The sequence below is a fragment of the Mustela putorius genome, unplaced genomic scaffold (assembly GCF_011764305.1).
Source record: "Mustela putorius furo isolate JIRA1106 unplaced genomic scaffold, ASM1176430v1.1 tig00003871_pilon_pilon_pilon, whole genome shotgun sequence".
Taxonomy (NCBI): domain Eukaryota; kingdom Metazoa; phylum Chordata; class Mammalia; order Carnivora; family Mustelidae; genus Mustela; species Mustela putorius.
The window spans coordinates 6,496,645-6,511,089 of NW_025422023.1; the positions used below are offsets into that span (position 1 = coordinate 6,496,645).

General features: G+C 45.1%; 1 protein-coding gene and 1 non-coding gene across 3 annotated transcripts in view; both read right to left on the minus strand.

Moving 5' to 3' along the window:
* The window catches only part of TSPAN5 (tetraspanin 5), a 170,259-nt gene that overhangs the window by 3,063 nt on the left and 152,751 nt on the right, over positions 1-14,445 (minus strand). For both annotated transcript variants that reach the window (XM_045067095.1, XM_004756022.3), the window contains 5 exons: positions 10,041-10,187; positions 7,012-7,182; positions 4,177-4,302; positions 1,778-1,825; positions 1,565-1,681 (listed from right to left, as the gene is read on the minus strand). In XM_045067095.1, coding sequence (XP_044923030.1) covers positions 1,565-1,681; positions 1,778-1,825; positions 4,177-4,302; positions 7,012-7,182; positions 10,041-10,187 — 609 coding nt within the window. The remainder of the gene's footprint in view (positions 1-1,564; positions 1,682-1,777; positions 1,826-4,176; positions 4,303-7,011; positions 7,183-10,040; positions 10,188-14,445) is intronic.
* On the minus strand, positions 11,126-11,265 carry LOC123388088. Its single transcript, XR_006602631.1, has one exon. It is a non-coding gene; the product is annotated as a U4 spliceosomal RNA (small nuclear RNA).

The following is a 14,445-nucleotide window of genomic DNA, read 5'->3' on the forward strand; positions in this document are numbered from 1 at the left end:
TGAATCCTTTGGTTGGAGCCCCTGGGTGGCTCAGTTGGTTAAGTGACTCCTTTTGGCTTAGGTCATGATCCTGGAGTCCAGAAATCGAGTCCCGCATGGGGCTCCCAGTTCCACAGGGAGTCTGCTTCTCCCTCTGACCTTCTCCCTTCTCATGCTCTCTCTCTAATAAAAAAAAAAAAAAAAATCTTTAAAAAAGTTCCTTTGGTCATCTTTAAATTGGGCTTGTCTTTTTATTCTTTAGTTGTTTTTTATATATTCTAGACACTAGAACCCAATGAGACATAATGATTTGCAAATATTTTCTCTCATTTTGTGGACTGTCTTTTCTCTTAATAGTATCCTTTTAGCACATAAGTTTAAATTTTGATGAAGTCCAACTTACCTACTCACTTTGGTTGCTTGTGCTTTTGGTATCCTATGTAAGATAATGCTGCCTAATCTAAGGTCACAAAGATTTCCACTTACACTATCTTCTAAGAGGTTGTTTTTTTTTTTTTTTAAATAGCTTTAGCTCTTAAGTTTAGGTCTTTGATCTATTTGGAGTTAGTTTTCATATATGGTGTGAGGTAGGGGTCCAAATTCATTCTTTAGCCTACAGACATCCAGTTGGTCCAACACTGTTTGTTGAAAAGACTATTCTTTCTCCCTTGACTGGTCTTAGTTCCCTTGTCAAAAATCAACTGACCATAGGGGCAGAGCTTATTTCTGACTTTCAATTCTATTCCACTGATCTGTATGTTCAACCTTATGTACCACCTTGATCACTGTAGCTTTGTAGTAAGCCTGTGATTAGAAAGTGAGTTCTCCAACTTTGCTCTTTTTCAAGTTTGTTTTGCTACTCTGGGTCTGTTGCACTTCCACCTGAATTTTAGGATGGACCTTGTCCACTTCTGCAAAAAAGGCAGCTGTAATTTTGATAGGAATTGCACTGAACCTGTAGATCAATTTGAGGAGTACTGCCACCTTAACAATATTGTCTTCCAACATGAATACAGAATGGCTTTCCATTCATTTAGGTCTTCTTTAATTTCTTCCAACCACTGTGCCCCATTTGTGACCCTTTAAGAAAAATATTCTATCTCCACAAGATTAAAAACCCCCGCTCTTGGGGCTGCTTAGGAGGAAAAGTGCATGCTTCTTTCCCTCACTAACACTTTGACAAGATGGTACAGAGAGAGAAAGGGACAAAGGATGTCTGTAAAACTCTTTAAAAAGTCTTAATCTTGTCACTGGGATCTACTTCCAACCATCCCTGCCTGCCTGACCTGTCACAAGGCAGTGGCTACTTTGCCCATGGAAACACTAGAATGCCAGTAGGCAACTGCCGACCCAATCAATTCATCTTGAAAAGGAAAAAAAGATTTCCTAAGGTATTTCAGGATGGTAGCATCTAAAATCAGAGCTTTAAATAAAATACAAACCAGATAGTTCAGGTCTGTTCCCCAGCCCTCCGATGTGTCTTAAAAACTGTGACACGAAGGTGATTCAGCAGAGCTCCAGTCACGGCGAGGGCTCTCCCAGGGCATCATTTCCCTGTGACATCCACCACGGAGATTTGTCTTACCTGTAGCAATGCAATCCCTATGAAAATACCAGCCACGATGGTTAAATTGTCCTGCAACCACTTCTCAAACTGGGGCACACAGCCTTTCGTGTAGATTACAATCTGCTGGTCAACTTCCTTCACAAGGGAAGAGGAGAGCACAGCGTCACCATGCAAGTTCAAAAGCTCCTCCAACACCCTCTGTGCTAAGTGACAAGATGAGATTCCACTTACTGGTTTTTGCCTGGCATCATAGCCACACTGAGTGTTGATGACATCTTCCTGGTAGAGAAAGAAAACAGAAAGGTGAAATTCACTCAACAGATGCAAACCCCCCTACGACTTAGCAGAAGATCCCTGTTAAGTGTAGTTAATTGAATGCATACTTGGGCATGAAGATGTCCTAGGCATCAGGTTAAATAAACATTTTGATACATTATCCCAAGTAATTATTAAAACAATCCTCAGAAGTAGGAGGGGTGCCTGGGTGGCTCAGTTGCTAAACAACTGCCTCGGCTTGGGTCATGATCCCAGGGTCCTGGGATCGAGTCCTGCATCAGGCTCCCTGCTTGCTTGGCAAAGCCTGCTTCTCCTTCTCCCACCCCTGCTTGTGTTCCCTCTCTTGCTCTCCCTGTCAAGTAAATAAATAAAATCTTTACCAAAAAAAAAAAAAAAAAAAAAAAAAAGTAGGTGTTAAAATATGCCCTCTATTCCAGAAGAATAAAACTGAGGCTCAGGAAATACAAGGGTAGCAAGTGCGTTACTGACAACCTTAGGAAGCTTATACAAGGGTTAGAAAATGGATACATAGTTAAAACCATGGGAAAAGAACACAATGACTACCTTCATTTATGTTCTTCTGGGGGAACTTCTACATTTTAATCTATAAACTTCTGCATCACTTAAATGGTTTTTCAATGAGAATGCATTACTTTAATAATTAAAAAACAAAACAATGTCCCAACAACGTATCACACTGACAGATACCTGACTTCTCACAGGTCCAATCGGAAACATGGGTTCTCCTGTTTTAGGTTTGTTTATTTTTCCCCTCTGCAGGGTATGGGTGGATTTTATTAGCTAGGCATTTGTGGAATGAGAAATCTCTACCCAGAGTATCTGTAGTTGAAAGGGGAGGCATAATGCCTTCTGACACTCTTCATAATTCTTCTGATGGAATGTTAACCCAGGAGCCGGAGACAGAACAGTTTGTACCTGCTGGTTGGCACAAGGCCACCTGAGTGGACACCCAGGGCTCTGTCCTGGGCACTCTCCTGTCTGCCAGCCCTCCTCACAGGAAATCAAGACATGAGCCAGTGGGAGAGGTGGGCTTCCCGGTAAGGTCTCAGAGCAGGGGAGCAAGCACAGTCCTTTTGGATTCTCAGTCTCTTTCAGACCAACAGCCCAGAGACTGCTCTGAAGCTCTCCGAGAACCGCTGTTCCACACCAAGACCATGCCGCCTTTTGAGGAGCCCCACACGCTCCACCTCGCGTGGGGAAATGGCCACTGATCCACTAGCACCCACAGGGCTCTGCTTGATTTCAAGAAGGGCGGTCTGGGGGAGACTACCGAAGGCCCGGGAGACCGAAGAATGTGGAACAGACACGTGCAGAAGCAAATTCTCCCCCTTGTTTCAGTGCTCACTCCTGAGCACTGAACTTCCAACAAGGCACTTGGCATTTTAAGTCATCTCACATGCCAGTATGACCCAACACCCAGCCAAACCCACGGTGAAAAGGTTAAGAACAGGTTCAACATTTTTTCTTTTCTTAAGTAAAACACTAACTGTAGGTCTCATCATTAAAAATGAGAGCCCAGGCAGCTGTGGTCTTCCTCCCTGGAAGACTAGCCCTATCTCACCTCAGACTTTTCCCCGATTTCTGACACTGCCCCCCAGAACCAAGTCAGGAAGCAGAGGGTCACTGCCCCCCAGCCAATGCAGAGAGCTCGCACCTAAGCGGGTCCCTCTCCTCAGGAAGGAATGAGAGGCACTCTAGGCAGGCTTCCTGGGCCTAAAGCTCAGCTCCATCACTTGCTAGCAGTGTGAGCTTGGGAAAGCTGCTTAAGCTCCAAGGGCCTTTGTTTCAGATCATCATCATCAGATGATGATGATGACACGGCCAGCAGGAACATTCTAATTTTTATTGAGCCAACTCCCAAGAAGGCTGAGAATAAGAACCCGTGTGTGGGGGTGCCTGGTGGCTCAGTGGGTTAAAGCCTCTGCTTTCAGCTCAGGTCATGGTCTCAGGGTCCTGGGATTGAGCCGCGCATTGGGATCTTTGCTCAGGAGGAAGCCTGTTTCCCCCCCACGCCCTGTCTGCTTCTCTGCCTACTTGTGATCTCTCTCTCTCTCTCTCTGTGTGTGTGTGTCAAATAAATAAATAAAATCTTTAAAAAACAAACAAACAAAAAAGAACCCGCGCATGCTGCTGAATTAATAATGTCGGATACAATTACTCCTATCGGGAAGATGCAAGCGCTACGCCCCCTTTAGGGGCTAAAATGAGGAATGAGCAGGTAAGAACAGGTTTCTAGAAAACAGTCACTCTGCTCATCCCTGCTGCCCCTCCCCCGGCCCCATTTCTTGGTGGGACGCGCAGAGCTGGCCGGCAGTCCGCGGGCCTTCACTCACCGCGGGATCTTTAGTGCAGCAGGAGAATGGCACACCGCATCGTTCTCGACTTGCGTTGGAATCTGTGCAATTGAAGTAAATATTTAGGTTCCAATCATCAGCTCCAAAAGCCCCACAGCACTGCCACTAGAGCAAACAGGAGAGAATTAGAACATCTCGACTTGGAGACGACCAGGTGCCCATGCTCAAGACCGCCAGACGACCACCACCCAGCTTCCGCCAGCGCTAACCTTCTCTTCTGCCTAGAATTTACTTTTCAACCAAACTAAACCGAAAGGGGCCCTATAAAAGCTTCCAAAATGACTCAGTCTCAAGATCTGTAAGGATGTGCTAGCTAGCATGTGATTTAAATGGCCGGTGAGACCCACAGGGTTAGGTGTTGGAAGGGTAGACAAGGCCAGAGTTGCAGAGCAGATTCGGTCCGAACAAGATCTGCCTGGCGAGGGTGCATGGAGGAACATTCTAGGATAAACAACACACCTAACTTTGGCAGTGTCTGAAGGAGGCAAGTGGGCCTGGCGGGGGAAGAGTTAGAGGCTGACCTTTTAAAAACGTGGTCTCTGCAGCCTTAATGGTTTTGTAAAAATCCTTTTTATTGAGGTATAATTGACATACAATAAACCGCACATATTTAAAGGGCACAATCTTGTAAGATCTGACATATGTATCACTGTAAAACCATCACCACAATCGAAACAGAGAACATACTCATTACTGCCCCAAGTTTTCAAGGCTTACTTTTCATTATATACCTGTTACTATTCTGAACTTTTTTTTAAGAACATGAATTTACATTTTAACTTAAAAAATTCCATCATCCAGGACGCCTGGGTGGCTCAGTGGGTTAAAGCCTCTGCCTTTGGCTCAAGTAATGATCCCAGGGTTCTGGGATCCAGTCCCACACTGGGCCCTCTGCTTAGCAGGGAAACTGCTTCCTCCTCTCTCTCTGCCTGCCTCTCTGCCTACTTGTGATCTCTGTCAAATAAATAAATAAAATCTTTAAAAAACAGTATTCCAGGGGCACCTGGGTGGCTTACTGGGTTAAGCCTCTGCCTTCAGCCCAGGTCATGATCTCAGGGTCTTGGATCAAGCGCCACCATTGGGCTCTCTGCTTGGAGAGGAGCCTGCTTTCCCCCCTTCCCTCTGCCTGCCTCTCTGCCTATTTGTGATGTCTCTCTCTCTCTCTGTCAAATAAATAAATAAAATCTTTTAAAAAAATAAAAAATAAAAAACAGTATTCCATCCTCTAATTAAAATATGTATAAAATGAGTTGCTGAAGTCAGTGAGTCTCAAAAGGGCTTGGTACAGGGACTGGTTGCTCCAGAGGGCCCTGTGTCACTCCCCTTCTGGATTAGCTCTACCCTCTCTGAGTTAAGTAAACATCAAGCCTTGACCATTTTCTCGCTTTCAGGCCCAAGAGCTACTTCAACACATTACACTCCACGATAGAAAAATAAAATCACATGAAATAACAGTATTTCCATATAAAGCAGACAGCAGGGCAAGAGAATGTGTATACGCATGTTCTTCCAGCTCATCTGGCCCTCCGAGGGCTGGGCTTGCACATCTCCAGGTCCACCTGCAAAGCTTCATCAGATTTTTCATGCAAACTACTCAGCAACAATACTTGGCAAGGTGTGCGCCTGCATCTATTATGACATAACAAGTCAGGGAGGTCCGCCAAGGACATGAACCAGGGCTTAACTTCACACCCGAGCTGCAGCTCACTCCAGGTCAGCAACACAGCCCCAGTCACTGCTGAGTACCTAACGAAGGAGCACGGCTCCCACAGGGCAAGTGCCAATGCAAGATGCAACCATCTCCTCTCTTTATCAAAGGGAACACCTGCCCAGCTCCCCCTGCAAAGCTGTCCAACAGAAAGACAACCACTCGTCCCCTGGGCTTCTGTTTGCCCCCCAAGTCCTGCCACAAACATTAAGGTCACAGACACCCCTGTCCAATTTCTCAGGGCACACAAATAAAGACCTCAACACCCGTGGACAGTTAACACCTTCAGCCTCTTAGAAAACCACACATATCTTATTAGAGTGTCCTAATACTCGCCTGAGTTAAACAGTAGCTGTTACTATTTCTACTGTACAACCAGGGAAGTAGGTCAAGGTTCCGTTAGCCCGAGGTCACTTAGCTAATTAGAGTTTGGCACTAGATCTGTATTTCTGACCTCCTGTTTATACTGTTTTCCATTCTGAGTCAAAGGAGGCATCTGCAACGTCATTTGCATGCCAGGGGAAGTCACCTAGTAACGTTCTGGAAGGCGGGGTGGGGGGGGCAGATTCTTCACTTGCTAGAGGTCACGGGGGCTTAGAAGTTGCTCAACTTTTGGTTGTGCAGAACTGGGTGTGCTCTAAGGTTTGGATAGGCATGTTTTAGGAGCTCTAGGGACAAATATTCTATTGCTGAGTGTCTTATTAGGAGCTATGAAGTGTAGAGGATGGCCAAAAAGGGGGCAAGGAGCAAGAAAGAATCCCCCTGAGACACCACATAACATGTTACACTAAGAGCAAAACAATACTCCACAGAGGGCGTGGAAACAGCACGTGTGCTTATAATCTCATTCAAGAGGCTCTCTTTGTCGCTCGTACTTGGTAGAAATGGAGATTAAACAAAAATAGGACATTTTCACTAGGGTATAAATCACGGAAGTCAGAAAGGAGGTTAGAAAATAATGAATATACAAGTAAAGCAACAACAATAAAAAAAACCCATGTGGCAAAAATCAGAGGTAGGTTCCAGCCGGCATGGCCAGAAGCCAGGAGCAACGTTCATTCCCCGACAAGGCTTTCAACTTAAAAATAGACCAAATTTAAACTTACATATTCCTGCGTGAAGTCTATGAGGTTCTGCAAATCAATGTCATCTCTGTACGCTCTGATGTTGTTGTTTATAAAGAAATACAGCTGGTCTTTGATCCAGTCTTTGAAAACAAACGCCAGAACCCCAGCAGTGAGCTCCAGGAAGAAAATAATTCCCAGGAACACAGAAAACTAAGACAAAAGACACACAGTTTAAAGGGCTATTTTAGTCATATGTCATTAAATGGTCCCTTCCAAAAAGGTGTGTAATTACACTGGGCTGTTACACGTGTCTAAAGCAGATACTCTTCAGTTTCTTAAGATTGGCAAATAGCCCATTACACTCCAAGAAAGGATTTTTAAGAATTGTTCATAATCACGTTTTAGAGGTTCTGTTGGTCCATTTAGTAATTAAACAACAAAGCCAATAAGCAAACATGGATAAGAGGCATCTCTCATTAGACCCACATTGTGACCTAATGAGCTTCTCCGGCTTCATGAACCGCCCCACTCCTGAAGAATGACCTGCCCTCACCTCCAGTAAGCCTCGTCACCATGAAAGATAAACTATCCCAGTATCTGAAGATCGACTGTCATCTGTCACTATGGCCGTCATGCTGTACGCAATACATTCCTTTCTTTTGGATTTAGACAAATTTAGACACTGCTTTAAATCCTCTTTGCACCTACGTTATGGGGTAAAATAGCAGATGTGTCCGTCTTTGATGACGAGGTCAAAGAGGAAGCTGGGGAGGGGGGCCTGGAGGTGGTGACTAGGACATGAAAATCATTTCCCATTAAGAAAACTGGATTGAAAGTTTTCTAGGGAACACTATCTGTGCTCACCCTTCTTTGTAAATACCAGTCTCAGAAGATTTTAAGTAACATCAACCCGCAGCCAAAGGCAGACTTCTGGCTGATGTGGCCAATAAGAATTTACTCAGGAAGGCTGGGGCCACAGGTAAGGCGGTGACTGCCCATGCACCTGGAGACATTTCCCCTTCATCTCCAAGACTCTGAAGAGCCCCACCTCAGTCATAGCAACATCCTGTTCATGCCCACGGTTCTTTCCACTTCCTATCACTCCCACACTCTTACTCTTTCCCAACTTTTTTGCTGAAACAGATTATGAGAAATGAGGCTGTGAAGGACCAGGCAAGCTTCTGGTGACAAGGACAGAGAGAGGGACACTGGGGCCAGAGCTGCTCAGCAGACCCCACAGAGCCTCCAGGACACGAGTGGCTGAGGGGGCAGAGAGGTGAGGGGGCTAAAGCTGTCTGCTGTTTCTCTGCCATGCACGAAGTTAATTTGATTTTTGTTCTCACCACCACAGAGGTTAGGCAAGTTCATTTTCCAGTTACCCTGGTAAAGTTTCTCTTACTGCTACATGATATAGAGATCAAAAACTGAGTTTGAATTAAATTCTTATCAAGTATTTGGCAGAAACCTCTCCGCCCTGGCCCTGTGACCTCATTTCCCCTAGTTCCAAAGGTGCAGAAACTGACTCGCAGGCTTCGTCTTAGGGCCTCAGTTGACCAGGAAGCTCCATTTCCATTTCCCATGATCTTACCTCCCAGATTTTCCCTCAGCAATTCTCCTAGCCCTGTAGCATCAGATCCCTGGGGCTGTTAAAGGCATGTTTGCATTCGCTTCCTACTTATTTCATAGCTCCTGCTCAAAGAATATTCTGGGCCTGTTCTGACTGTTTGTCCTAAACAGAAAGCCATTTTAAATATTATCTGTGATTTCCAAAAGCCAAGAAATGATACAATTTTCTTCATTTCCAACATGGGGCTTGATAAATTATGTTGATTTTGGAGAAGCCGATCAGTTTCTGCTATTAACCCTCGTACCTTCAAACACAAATACAGTAAGTTATTATCAAAGGGACTCCTCTTATAAACTGAACTATATTCAAATAAATCACATTAAAGGGGATCCCATATTTGGGGGCATGAAGGCTAAAACTGATAAAACAGTGGCAAATGGTTAAATATTATCTGGGGTCTGATGAGGCTCTAGAAAGTGGAGTGAGGTGAGCCCACACATTTAGAAGGATCTCTTGCCAAGACGACTGGCAGGTTGGCAGGTGAGGGTCAGGGGCAAATCTCTCCTGGTCTCCCAGTCTTTGATTAGGTGGGCACTGACGGAATTCTGTGTGTGTGTGTGTTTAAAAGGGGGAACTGGGAGATAAGGCATAAGGCCAGTGGAGTGTTGGGAAACCAGGTGCTCCCACCACAGACAAGTGTATACAGAACAGAGAACCAGCTGCTCGTTCAATCGTAGCGAGCACCAGTGTCCCTCGTTTCCCAGCAGAGTCATGTAAACTTCAGCTTAAACATACGACCTTTCAGGTCTGATTTGCCAAAACCTCATCTGTACCAGGGCTGCCCAAATTCCAAAGCAGGCTACCCTGGCTGGGGTACGGTTGAGGGCATTGCACTCTTTAAGGGCATTCAAGAAAAATGCCAGAGGATGACGTGGCAGAAATCCTGGGGAAGAGCAGCATGTCCCACATGGCTGTGGGGACCGGGGCTAGCATGTGCTCTGGTCTTAAATGAAAATGTCTCTGGACGATGTTGAGCAGGATTCTAGGAACATGTGGTATGATACTAACACTGTTGCCTAGAAATCTCACCATCTTTCCTCATGACAGGAAGGTGGATTTTTTTGTTTTCCATCCTTTCCCTGTTTTTGGAAAGGGGAGTGGACACTGCTGCACAGAGAACATCGACACAGATGCCCTCCACCACGCCACACTCCAGACTGACCGGCATGTTCAGCAAACTGTCAGCTGCACTTAACAAGCCTGTTTTGGATACATACATGGAAGCACAGGTCCTTCCATCCTCCTTTGGAAGGAATCTCCAAAAGAAAGGCTTTCACTAAGGAAGCACGGAGGGTGATCTAGAGAGTTCTGAAAGGAAAGCGTCAACTGGGCCGTATTTTCACTGGGTCTTTGGAAGAGCCACCTTGCCTAGAGATAGGGTGTCCTCCTGCAGGAGGACGGGAGATCGGGCCTCCGCCAGTGCACAGAACGGGATACTCACAAACTTCAGAAGGAACGTGTTTTCCCGTAGCGCTCCAATGCACCCTGCGAATCCCAAAATGAACATCACTCCTCCCACCACGAGGAAGAGCCAGACCGGGTCAAAGCCGCCGAGATCGGTGATGGAAGAGATATTGGACAGAACTCCCTGGGGGCAGAGAAGCAAACAACAATGGGTCACCAGGATGTGGGGGCAGTTTTTCAACATGGAAAGATTATTACAGTTGCCTTGTCCCCCTCGCAAAGAAACACTTGAGAGGTGATCTGATGATGAGGTGTGACTGATACTCAAGAAACACTGCAAATTAATTAAAAACAGTGTGCGAGAAAAACATACTTCCCAACACCCAGGAAGAGGGGTCACTCTTCCGCAGCCAGGACAAGCAGGTGTCAGACAAGTGTCTGCCCGAAGCCAAGGGAACAAGGAATGAGCCAGGTGCCGAAGGCTGAGACAGGGCCAGTCCCAGGCACAAGCCGCTGGAATTTTTCCAGGGAAAAACCGAGCCTCGGGATCTGCCCTTGAGCTTCACAGGAGATCCCATCAGGCTCAGATCCCCAAAGCCCACTTGGGTTTGTGCTGGTGACTGTTTCACACTGACTTACTGGGGGTATTTCCTCACCACGATTTTTTTTAAGAACTGATATTTAAATGATTCGCAAATCCAGAGTTACTCCTTGGCTTTCCACCCTTTTTATTCTCCTGCCAAAGGAACCCAGAGTTCTTTCATTTCTCTATGAACTTTTTTTTTTTTTTAACAAAAATTTCTCCCTCAACCATGATACCATATCCAATACCACCCAGAACCTATGTTAGAAATTACAAGATTTTTTTTTCTCTCTAAAATGCAAGGTACATATTTGCTCTACATTCCTACAGACCACTGTTACTTTGAAACCATGAATGTACAGGAGTCTTAAATAGCCAATATCATCAATATTTTATTTTTTTTCTTATCTTACTAGTTTTGAACTCTCAAAATATTCCAGAGTATCATTGTATAGCTTGCTGTGAAGGCTTAAATCATTTGTTTTAAAACACTCCTAACAACCTGAAAGAATGCAAAGTATTTATCTGATTTTATACTTCAAGAAAAATGGAGCCCAGAGAGGCTTCGTGACTTGCCAGAGGTCACACAGCTGTTTATTGATTTTTTTTTTTTTTCAATTAGCAATAATCGCACCTCGGATAAACCTCATTGGCTACGATACTGCCACTGGCCAAAGCTGATTTTTTTTTTTTTTTTGAACAAGAACAAAAGATCTACTTCATGTTCTTTCCTCAACCAGTGGAAGCCATGTATTTGCTTCCCAGCACTTCCAGTCAGCAGAAGCCTTCTCTCATCCATCGCCAGAGACCTGGGGCTATCAGAAAGCCCAAGTTTAAGGGTTTTAAGTTTTAGTCCATTTTAAGGTTGCAGGATCACTTGGACAAAAACATCTTTTGTTTGTTGGGTTTTTGTTTCTTTTGGGGGGGGTGGAGGCATGGACTTAAAAAACAATAATAGGATATTAATAATAGAACACATATGAGAAATGAAGAACTCTTAAAATGCACAATTTAAACCTTACAGGAAAGGTCAAAGGTTTAAGTCAAGTCACAGATGAAGGGTTGAGAGATGAGGAAAGCAGTTAGGAATGTAGGGTGTATTCACAAAACTTCTGAGGGGACGTCACATGCAACCACACCCTTCATGAGACAGCTTGGTCCAATGGTTTGATCCAGTCTTGTGTTTCTTAGATTTCCAAGCTCTGAATGAGGAGTACTCCAGGGAGGGGTGTGTGTGGGTGGGGAGGGGAAACACAGGAATACTGTTACCAATTCTCCACCTACACAGATGATAGGAAGAAAAAAACTCTGCCAGAGAAGTCACACAAAATCCAGACAACAGTACTGAGGGTCCCGTGTTAGAAGGAAATCAACCTCTCCCCCTCGAATGCCTGGGAACACAGGTGTTCATGCTTAAGGCCTTAATGTTCTGTACATGCTCAGCCAGGGGGAAAGAAAGACAACATTGGAGGGTGCGTGATAACATTCTTAAAAGTTAATTTAATTCTGAGAGAAGGAGACTGCATTTCCTTGGCACCCAAACAAGGCAGCAGAGGGCGAAGTGACAGGAAGAGATGTCAGCTCCATCACAAAGAGGCCTTTCTGATAACAGTAGGTCTCCCTCAAAGGATGAGAGAAGGCTTTGGCTCATGCAAGAGCCAAAGCGGTGAGCCTCTGTCAGTTCTGCAGTAGGAGGGATTCCCAAATTGGATGTGACATTGGGACTTAATGACCTTTAGGTTCCTTCCAACTTTAAGACCATTCGATGATCCCACCCACTTTTAATGGGCTTTTGTGACTCACACTCAAGTCTGAGCAAAGATCAGATTGTTCCCAGTCTTCCATGAGCTACAGCTGGACACAAAGAGGTCATGGATAAAAGAGACAATTATCGGGGCAACTCTGGCAAAGCAAGTCAGCCAACCCATGTGCACACCTGTGTTTCAAACACTGAGCTACACCCTCAAAAGGCCAAAATATATGATCTCTGGGATGCCTGGGTGGCTCAGCTGGTTGAGCATTTGCCTTTGGCTTAGGTCAGGATCCCAGGTCCTGGGATCGAGTTCTGTATCGGGCTCCTTGCTTGGCAGGAAGCCTGCTTCTTCTTCTGCCTGTGCCTTCCCCCTGCTTGTGCTCTCTCACTCTCTCTTTTTCCAACAAATAAATAAAATCATTAAAACAACAACAAAAACAAAACCAAAACAAAACCATGATCTCAACTGTCAGTAGTTTCCTGGAGCATCTGTCCTCTCTGGGTTTAATTTGGAGGATGAGTATTTGGCTTTGCAGACAAACTTATTTTCATACTTTTACTCTGTCCAGCCTACAGGGGCAGCTTTAATTGAGGGGCTTCCTACTGTTACCATGGAAACAACAATCATCTGGGGGTCTAGCTGGCCTGCAGATTCTACTTTTAATCCTAAACTCTGGCAATAGGCAGGACTGGAGACAGATACTGAGTGCTTTGGGGAAATAATATTCTACAAAGCCTGAAAAAGACGACCAAGAACTTAATTTATAATGGATGCAGAATATACCCAGGTTATTATCAATTGGAAACTAACTCAACTGGTCAAACCTCAAGTTTCTGCCTTTTCCTCGGGATTAGGATTACTTACCCAGATGGAGATGAACAACAAAAGACAGCACTCCTTCACCTGCGCCATGTTTCCCAAGAGCCCCTGAAAAGCAGTCTTACTGATTCAGACTACACAGAGAGATTACAGCCATGCTGAACCCAATCCTGGCAGCCGAGATTCCAGATTACAGAAATGATGGGGAGCTGACAGCTCGGCCTTCTGCTGTCTCAGAGATGGGGTCTTCTCAATGGACTTTTTAATTGTGTTAAGCTCAATGAGACAAATCAGTAAGAACTGCTAGAACACGCCTGCTGAAGAATAATTATCATTAAGGCTTGTAGCTGACAAGAAGCAGGAAGAAAAAAAATACAAACTCTAAGATTACAGTTAAGTCTGCCAAGTGATTTAAAATAGATGCTCCCATCCCCGGTAAATCCTCAGGAATGCACTAGAACAACAGCAGCAGACACCTAGTCTTCTGGGAACCTGTGGGCACCACCCTCATCTTTGGGCAAGAGCACTTCCCCATCTTGTAAGGCTTCCTGCCCACCCCCTCAAATGCACTCCCTGTGCCCCTCAGAGCAGCCAAATTCTCTCATGACTCCCCCTTCCCTCATGACAGCTGAGAAGTGTGAATCCCTTTCCTCGAACACCAAGGTTTGGAATAAGCATCTCCCTCTTGTGGCTGAAGTTATAAAAGGCCCAAATCAGCAGCCACATTTTGTTTTTCACCATGTGGATCAAGTCTCCACAGTGAGAACTGGAAAGCCAGGCACAGGAAGAAACAAAGAATAAGGGCTGGGACGGAAAATCCTGTCGGCGTGATAATCCCTGACCTGATGAGGAGTTCTGCAAATCACTCCAAAATCCTTGTAATACATGCCCTTGATGGCACAAGGCAGTTCTGTCTGGGTCTGTCTGCATCTGAGGAGTCCTGCACAACCTGATAACAGCTGTCAATCAACTAGGCTTTCAGTGCTGCACGTGGGCATATACACAGGTGCATAACTATATGCACACACACACTCAGCCAACACTGGAAGTTCACACCTTATGCTGAGAAGAAAGTTCTGGGGGTCCAACAGGGAGCAGGAAAGGGGCAGAGCTAAGTGTTGGACTTAATACTACCCCTTTACTCAGCTGGCTGCTACTTCCAGTCAACCGAGCCCTTAAGCCCAGGTAAAGTCTTCTTTGTTGACTCGCTATCAACTCAGCACCGTTAATGAAATGAGTTCTGGATGGAACTCTTAGGTGTTTTGTCTCCATCACTGACAAAAAAT